The following is a 9,789-nucleotide window of genomic DNA, read 5'->3' as shown; positions in this document are numbered from 1 at the left end:
TTATTTGGTAACCATTTAGGGGCTCATCATTTTCTTCAGAAGGGGGGTCCCAAAATATGAAGGGGGTCATAAATTTTCAGAAAGAAAAATGGGGGGGGTATAAATTTTTTTGGTGACCAAAATGTAGGGAGTCACAAGATGACCACAGATAGTGTGTATATTTTATTTAAAAAGACTGATTTCAATACAATTTTAGCCTGTTTAGGGGGCAAGGTGTATCGGTGGTGGGGGCCATAAAATTTTTGTCGCTGAAATAGGGGGGGGGGTCACAATTTTATTGACGCTGACTTTTGGAAAATTTGGAACCCCCCTTCCGAAGAAAATGATATCCCCCTTAATATCAAGGTGGTTTGCTCACAGTGATATAGCCTACAACAGAATATTTTTTATAGCTTGCAAATTTATGACTCATGCATATAGGCCTATCATGAGCTGAATCGCCAAAGCCGTTTTTGGAATGATGATCATTTTTCTGCAGTGATACATTTACAGATCATCAGTTCAATAAAAATACACAGTGACTCATTTATTGTAAAACCCTCTGTTTTGCAGCTTGCAAAAAATAATACGACGATCAGGTGAAAATAAACCCAAGACAAAACAGTAAACATGACAATCCAATCTACTGGCCTAAATGGCTTGGATTAGTCTCCTTGCAGTTACGCTTGGAGATCAACGAACTTTCGGAACTCAATGGACTTTGTACTCTGGACTTGGGGAAGAGACTACCAATTTCCTGGAATTATTTTTTTCCTAGTCTACGAATTTTGCACGCATTTCACTATACTTTTTCAACATGAATGGAAGATCGTTATGACTGCAGCTCGCTTTCCAACCATTTATGACACTTTAACCTGAAATAAACAACATCACACTATGTCGACAATTCAAGATGAATTTAAGCGGATCGAAGAAAAGAAAGCATGGGGAGCAGAATTCATTGTAAGTCGCTTCTACGAGATTCATTTATGCTGTGAATTTATTAACCTGTTCGCTAGCTCGCTGTACAAACACTGCACTGCATTGCACTCATGATCGTATGCGTATTTTGTATGGAGCTAGTGATGACAGATAGTATTAATACACGCTGTTCTTCGTACTTCACTATGTTCACTGATTTACTTACATGTTTGTAAGCTTTAACTTATCTGACCACCAGTCAGTCCAGGTTCAGGATCGACTTGGTTGTACATGTTATGTACTTGTATTTTTTGTAATGTGTTTTGTTGAACTTCTCGAATTGTTTTCAACATGTTCAAATCTAGCTAGCATGCATGGCTAGTGCCTGCTGATCAATGCTGATGCTGCTCAGTAAACATACTGCATAAATTTGATAAACGATATTGTGTATGTGCTATATTTTATTGAAGATCAAATTAAAAAGACTATAATCATAAGTAATTCTTGGCCAAACTGGAACACTGAACGCTAGTATTATGGCTCCGCTATAAACACACACGAATATAGCGCGGTACAGAAGAAACTAGAAAGTATACACGCGCCCAGTTCCAATAATTGAAACTCCCGGCTCCGACCGGGAGTTCCAACAGGTGCTGTGTATGTGTTTGTATGTGTTTAATGTGCATTCACATACACACATAGCCGTCGGTTCGAAGAAATCGTTGCTCCAAAAATGATTGCAAATTACACATTTGTAATCATTTTCACCACAAAATATGATATGAAAACACAGGTGAGCAATGTATGAATATATGGAGAGGTGAAACAGGTTATTAATTATTGTCAATATTAATATTTTGCGACATTTATAATGAAAATAATTAACACTCTAGCCACCCTATGGCACCTTCTACAACTTGAGAACAAGTACTCAAACGTTCGAAATTTGTAGTTACTACAACTGACACGCGCCTTACACTGCGTACACGCTTAGGGGCTGTGCAATAATTATTAGCCCCGGGGGGTAAAATTTCCAATACGGCTCGCCAAAAATCGCTTGTCCCCCCCTCTCGGCCCGCCAAAAATCGCTTGCCCCCTCTCCTCTCGCCCGCCAAAAATCTTTGCCCCCCCTTTGAACATGCCAAATTTTTGGGATCCCAATTTGCAAACTTTAAATGGTCTATACCGTATTTCGTCAAATAAACGCCCCCGGGGGCGTTACATTTTCCCAAGGGGGTGGCGTTTATTAGAGGTCATTTTTAGCACAACAATTCCTGTTAAAATCATTAGGTAAGCTTAAAAGTCACGCTAAAATGACGAACTATGAACTTTTGACACTGACTTTTGGTTCACTTCTGGGTTTCTGATCCAGATTTTCGCCAATTATTGACGCTATTATTGACCATGTGTGCGCAACTTGGTAAGCTTACTACACAAGATAGCATGGAAATATCGGCATTTTTGAAACATCTTGGTTGAAAAAAGTGGTGGGGGCGTTTATTTGAGGGGGGCGACTATTTGACGAAATACGGTATGTATGTTGCGAGCGTAGCGAGCAGGACAATTTGCATATAAGCGTTTCCGTACTGTTTTCTTAAGCCTTTTAGAGCGTTTTATTAAAAAGCGCCCGTGAATGTGTGCCAAAAATCGCCCCCCCCTCTCGGCTTGCCAAAATTGCTTGCCCCCCTTCGGCTCGCCAAAATTTCTTGCCCCCCAATTTTACCCTCCCCAGGGCTCATAATTATTGCACAGCCCTTTACCCTTAGTACACTACATGGAAGCAACATGCATGTTCCAGTTTGGCCAAGAATTACTTAATTTGATTATAGTTTGCGTATAACGAAATTATCTTGACATTCTGGGGCCAGACTAAAATTGCCGTACTGCGCAGGTCAGCAACCAATCACATCGCGCCTTAGCTCGTTCACGTAGTGGTTCCGTTGTCCCACTGGCCTAAACATAGATTGCAATTGCATGGCGATCGGAGTGTTATCGTCAGAGCACCTCGGACTAATCGCGCCTTTGCCCTGACGTCGAATGCAAACTACACTGTACAATGTAGTCTTTAAATTCGGTCTTCAATTATGAGCCAGTAGAAATTTCATTTGAATGAACACAGCTGCCAACAGCAGTGGGATGATTGGCGGTATACTGTGTGATAAAATCTCTGTGTACGCGCGAGCGTGGAAGTGAATCAAAATCGCTCTTGATTGGTATTGAACCGTACTTTTGTATTTAACTTTTACTTAAAAGTTATAGCAGCAAGGTCACCCTGAGGTTGAAATTAAAGATAGCGATCAGAATCAGATAGCATTATACACCAGTTGATAGCTGTGACTGTTCATTTGCTGCTGTGCCATTTGCAAAACTATGACCACGTTTAGACTCTAGAGAAAAGTCGAATTCAAACTCAACATTGAATTCGATTAAAACAGAGGATTAGCATAAATTAATTTGTGTTTGTGGTTTTTACTGGGTGTTTACACTATGCGCCCGAACGAATTTGACTCTGTATGTGGCCATCAAAACAAGTATTTATCAAGTTACTCGTTTTTAGTCCACATTTTACCCCGAGTTTCTGTGGTTTCATCTTGTTGAAGTTGTGGAACCTTGCGAACCATTTCAATTTCAGGTCGATCAATTTAAACAAAATTAGCAAAAACTAAAAAGTATTCCTGGAAAACTAGAAAAAGATACGATCAGACACTTCGTACATGGATGTACACTCACTTACTCTACAGTATGCTGTGCATGTACGAAAATACACAAGAAGAGAGCTGTTGTTTATCGATATCACAGTGCCGTTGCTTACCGACAAATCGTACGGACTGGAAATTCACCTCGCCAGGTCAGCGACACGCATGAAAAAGTTCAATTCGACTGACTGTTTAGACCAGGAAAAGTCGCACTTCAACCACGACAAGGTCGAATTGAATTCGACTTTAAATGAACCTCGTCCTCAGGAGCATTGTTGAACAACGACTTTTGAACTCGACTTCAGTCGTAATTGAACAACGACTGTAGGCCTACCTGTTTAGACCTGAATTCGACTGAACTCGACTTCAAAAAAGTAGACTTGTGTACAAAACCAATGCATTTTTATATCTTCAATATGCAGTGAACACAAATTACAAATCGGTCCCATTTGGATACAAACTTTTTTTTGGTAACTTTTTTCCAAATTTTTTAAATTCAACCACAAATGATTGCAGTACTTCACTCTAGGTCAAGGGACTCTCCAAATGATAGATCCGCAATTTTTTTTTTTTTAAACGCAATTTTTATTTTTTTTTTTATTTAAAATTTTTTCCAACCAAGGTAGTAAAACAGGGTGCAAAATGAGTATGTTTGATGGCCGGATAGAGCTGGCAAAACCGCTCGGCTGTATGGCATTTTCCATATACTCGATTAGTTTTGTGGGGTTCATTATCGAACCCCTATTTGGCCTATTTGTTTGTGATATAGCGTTTTAAAATGTCAAAATAATCCTATTCAATTACACGGTTGCCGATGAAAATTAACTGAATTTAGAGAATGCATGGCGCATACCAGCTGCACCAGCTCATGATTGTACAGAGAGAGAGAGAGACCTCGTAAACTACTGACATACATGTACCGTACATGCATGCTACCTAGTCATCAAATACAATTTATGAAAGCCCTGGCTAGCTATTGTAACCAAAACTTTTCAGAAACCATATTTACCGATTTGCTAAATTTAACTCTCAGGCTTTTCATAATTGGCTGAAGAGTCAATAAAAGAAAAGCCACAACTGACTTGAGAATTGAAAAAAAAGGGTGGCAAATAATGATCTGATGCTAAACTTTGTTCATCCCGCACTAAAAACTTGGATGTAAACTGTCCACTGGTGTTTTCCTTTCGGCTCTAGTGTGAAAATCAAATATGTTTCCATTTTCAAAAAAGACAATAATAGTTCACCTTGTAACTGGGTCATTTCATGAACTAAGTTATGACAAACATACATTATATATGTGACTGGACACCACGAATCAGCCGTAAAGTCGGCCCCCCGGTCAATTTTATTTTAATTTGTGTTTAGCAAATATATCATAAGCTTTAAAATGGTATATCATTTGACTTCAAACGATATCCAGAAGTGAGGTTATGGTTTGTTGAACTCTGTTCCTTCAAAAAAATTTTACCTTTTTTCGGTTCTACATGCGACTCTTTTTCCACATTTCTGGTAATAAATATCAAACAGTCATAATTGGCGGTCATTTCAAATCATCCCCAAGTCAACGAGGTTCAGGAATGTCCTCTCATTGTTAATTGTTGGTTATACCATGGAAGTAAGAGACATGGAAGCTGGTCAAATACTACATCAACGTGAGTATCATACTTGCCGCGATACTGAACAAAAGAAGTACAGGTGGAAGGGGAACAATTGAGTCAACGCATGGTCAACGTGTACCATGTCTAAAATCAAAGTTCCCGCTTAAAAATCAATAGCAGTACGAGGTCGTGTACTAAGTCCTGACAATGGGCTGTGTTATATTGCCGCAGTGCATGACTAGTTTTATGAACACAAACAGATTTGATAAAAATCCCTACGTAATGATCAGAATGCTATAATTTTAATTTATACAATTTTATTGAAGGTATGTAATTATGTGAAAACCTACCGATTAAATATATATAGTATGCTCAGGCCGCGACAAATCGCCTGTCCGATAGCCCGGGGCAATCACATTTTTTGTCGGGCAATTAAAACTCTGAAGAGCTGTGCCCGATCGGGCAAGTCTGAATTTAAACCAATTAAAGCTTGATGATTTAAAATAGAATATTTCTGTCCAACTTGGCGTGTTCACAGAAGTAAAAAAACAGTCAAAACAAAGTAGAAAACTTCTTGAAACGGAACTCAAATTTCGCTAGGCACTCGTATCCCACACCAGACTTGCAAACATATATGCTAATGAACATCATGGCATTACGTGACGTATTAGAAGTTTGGCCAATTATAGAACCTGTTTCGTGCAAATATCATGACGTCAATGATGTCAGCTGGCCATGTATTTGCATATGAGTGAGATTGAGATGTATTAGTGGTTGGCGAAATACGTAAATTGCTGTGACTTTACTGACAAAATTTCACATAAAATATACATTAGAAACAAACAGTTGGTGAAATAAGTGAATAAAATGTTTATTTTTTATAGTGCATTTCATGAATACTCATTTATTTATCAACTTAACTGAGAAAAATATCGGATTTCCGTAAGAATGAAACTGCCAAATTCGGCACACTTACGGTACTATGCACTGCACTGCATGATGAGTACGGTATGTAACTTTGTTGACAATTGTTGCCGGGAATATGGGTTAATTTCGGGCAATTTCGGGCAACCAATTTTTGAATACTGCCTGCCCGATCGGGCAAGCTAAAAAATAAAATTTGTCGCGGCCTGAGTATGCTAGACTCTCAGATAGCAGTTTTAAAACAGAATATGAATGAAATACAACTTATTTTACGCAGAATGTAAAAATAATACCCGACTCAGCAATTTCGGGCATCCCCGGGCACACAAATAGATGCGAGATTAATTTTATAATGTAACGCATGTGCCAAGTGCGCATATCAATTTTTACGCCTAATTAGCGGTTTAGAAGTAAATGCATGATTTCCAATATTTTGAAGTTTAAGAAAATATGTAAGTATAGGGTAGAAATCGATATTTTGATTGGATTTCTGTAATTATGGATTACAAATCTAACATCCCTGTCACTTTTTTCCAAAAATAAACAACATACTTGAAACATAATCAAGAAAAACACGATTTTTGCTCGTAATAATAAACCTGTAAATAAACGAACTGGCAATAAAGGCGGCAAGTCTGATCCACATCAAAGACACGCTGACTACATTGTTAACACAATAGCTTGATACGTACCCTCTATAGAATGTTACGTAAATAATTCAATAGGTGTTGGATCGACCAGCTTCCATGTCTCTTACTTCCATGGTTATACATACCTAGTCAAAATACAATGCTTTGTAATCCACCACTTGAACAGGATTTAACAAAAGCAAACAAAGACAAGAACTATTCTATAGATATAGGTAGAAGCTTATTATCCTCTTCAGGATTATTGATTGGTTTAAACAGTGTTTGATGAGATACAAGTTGTCGCACGAAATTGAGGTCTATGAATACGACCTTCATGCACATTTTACACTGTAACTCGGAAGTACAAAAAGTGAACATATCTCTAAAACCAATGATCCTACAGATATGCGGCCACTGACCTTTTTGTTCCTTACGACCGGAGGAAAAGTTCGACATATCGCACGACTATTGCAGTTTCATACTCCCCAAGAGTCAAGGATCATTTCCCCCGAGTTACAGCCCAATCAGAGCAACTTCTCATTTGACCTGACCTTTGACCTCACATGACCTTTGTGGTTTGATACTCCCCAAGTGTCAGGGATCATTTTCCCAAAGTTACAGCCTGATCGCAGCAACTTTAAATTTGACCTCACCTTTGACCTCACATGCCCTTTGCGGTTTTATACACCCCAGGTGTCAGGGATCATTGTCCCCAAGTTACAGCCTAATCGGAGCAACTTCAAATTTGACCTGACCTTTGACCTCACATGACCTTTGCGGTTTCATACTCCCCAAGAGTCAGGGATCCTTTTCCCCCACTTACACCCTAGTCGGAGCAACTTCAAATTTGACCTGACCTTTGACCTCACATGACCTTTGCGGTTTCATACTCCCCAAGAGTCATGGATCATTTTCCCAGTTACAGCCCAATCGAGCAACTTCAAATTTGACCTGACCTTTGACCTCACATGACCTTTTGCGGTTTCATACTCCCCAAGAGTCAGGGATCATTTTCCCGAGTTACTATATATATTTATTGCTTTTAAGCTTTCCTCCGGTCTTTCCTTTAAAGGAATTTTATCAAAACGTCAGATCAGTACCCCAAACGAACGAATTTCTCAACACGCATGCTCAATTCAATTAATAAATCAACCTCTATGCAGAAAACAAATTATTGTTGTTTCTAAAAACACTATTTTCTCTGAAAATAGTGAAATTTTATGTTTTTTATATTACACACTATCATCGCTTGAATATTTGTTTTAATAAAAGTATCATAAATATTTAAATGAAGGTAATTATAATTTACTATATTCAGGCTTTCCCCATGTCCCCACGTTCGATTCAGAAGTAAACACTAATACCTCGGCGCGAGTAATCAATTATCTTAAAAGTTGTTTTCTTTATTAGACCAAACAAACTTGGATAATGATTACATCCCAAAGGTGTCAAATGACACCAACATTGTTTGAGTACTAATTTTACGATTAAATCATTCCGCAACCCATTCTGCAATTTTAAAATAAGGTTGATTTTCATTAAAACTAGAATGCAAAACAAATTTATTCATCCCTAATTATTCCCTATCCAATGAAACAAAACTAATTTTCAAAAATTTGCGGTGGTAACGACCAATTAAAGTTGCATCATTCCGCAACGTTGATGCATTATTCATAATGTACCTCTTGACGCACACCACTGTGAAAGAGAAAAATGTAAAGAATGCAAACAAACTGGTGGTGCTACTCTAGTAATAGTTTTGCACCCATTTTAAACATTTCAAAAACTAAAAGGTGTGACCCCCAGGTGGTATCAAATGAAAAGGAAAAAGGTTAAGAATACAAAAATAAAAATTCCTTTAAAAAAGGAATGGGGCGCCCAATTGGAACTTTGATGTGAAATGCAAACCTCCAAACATTAAAAACTATTACAATAACTGTTAGTTCTACTCAAGACTAAAAGTTTAAAGCATCTAGTATCATCAACCACTTGTGTAGTAGAAGTTAGTTCCAAGTGGTTGAAAGATGTCCTGAAACTGTAATATTTCTTTGAATAATTGTGCAATTGGTAACCAAATCGTGAACAGGAAGTTATTTGTTGCTTTATAGTGTACATTTTATATATGTGTAGGATGGTACTAGAACTTCTATCTGAAACTAAATCAAAAGCAAATTCAGTTTAGAAAAAAATTATATGTGAAATGAGAAAAATTTGTTTCTTCCATAACTGAGGTCTTTTAAACACCAATGTTTTGTTTGTAAGGGAACAAAATTGCAAACCAAATGCTTGATGTCCGATAAACATAAGTTGTTACGTTGCGGCAGAGGAGTAAAAAAAAAATCAATAATCAGTCAAAGTTGATCAGTTGGGTTGAAATTTTGTATCTTTTTACACATATTTCAGGGAGGTGGAAGGTGTCAGCCCCTAAATGAAAGCACTTTGGTTAATTAGTGTGTCATCAAACTTTAGGTTTGTTCCCTAATATTCTAAGGAATAAATTGAATTGAATGCAACAAAATTCACCCCTTGGATGCCTCCGCTTGAGGGGGGGGGGATGCAGTGGGGCATGTCCACCCAAATCATCCTGGGGGGTGAGGGCTACAGGCAATCTGTTCATTCAGACTGATATATTAAAATCAAAATGTCCATACTCTTTTACTGATAACCATAAACCAGAAAAATTTTAAGGCAATCTATCACAGATTTATGATCATTTTATTTCCCAGCCAGACAGAAGGATATTCACCATGTTAACAACAAGTGTTTATGCGCTGATACGACACAGGTGGCTCTCTTAACCCCCTGAGTACTACCTGCCGATGTAATATTGCCTCTGATTGGTCAATTACATGATATCTTCACTTTAATCACCAATCAGAATGGAGCTTTGCAAATAATTCACCCCAATTTTTTTGTGTGGTGAAATTATTCTAACAATGTTGCTGATTGGTCCAATTGATAATGAAAACTTCGTTTTGACCAATCGGCAGACCTGTAGTCCTCATAGGGTTAACATGTCATATACATTTTGCTATAATGTGT

General features: G+C 37.9%; 1 protein-coding gene across 3 annotated transcripts in view; it reads left to right on the top strand.

Moving 5' to 3' along the window:
* The first annotated feature begins 746 nt into the window (after positions 1-746).
* Positions 747-9,789, top strand: part of LOC140135691 (tyrosine-protein phosphatase non-receptor type 1-like) — a 75,099-nt gene continuing 66,056 nt past the window's right edge. For 2 of the 3 annotated variants that reach the window (XM_072157280.1, XM_072157278.1), the window contains exon 1: positions 749-942. In XM_072157280.1, coding sequence (XP_072013381.1) covers positions 877-942 — 66 coding nt within the window. In that variant the 5' untranslated portion in view covers positions 749-876. Of the gene's footprint in view, positions 943-9,789 lie in introns of all 3 variants that reach the window. The other variant, XM_072157279.1, reaches the window with a different exon arrangement.

This window comes from Amphiura filiformis, chromosome 16, assembly GCF_039555335.1.
Source record: "Amphiura filiformis chromosome 16, Afil_fr2py, whole genome shotgun sequence".
In the NCBI taxonomy this organism is placed as follows: domain Eukaryota; kingdom Metazoa; phylum Echinodermata; class Ophiuroidea; order Amphilepidida; family Amphiuridae; genus Amphiura; species Amphiura filiformis.
Note: the sequence above shows the minus strand (reverse complement) of the source record. Positions and strands in the feature narration are given on the sequence as shown.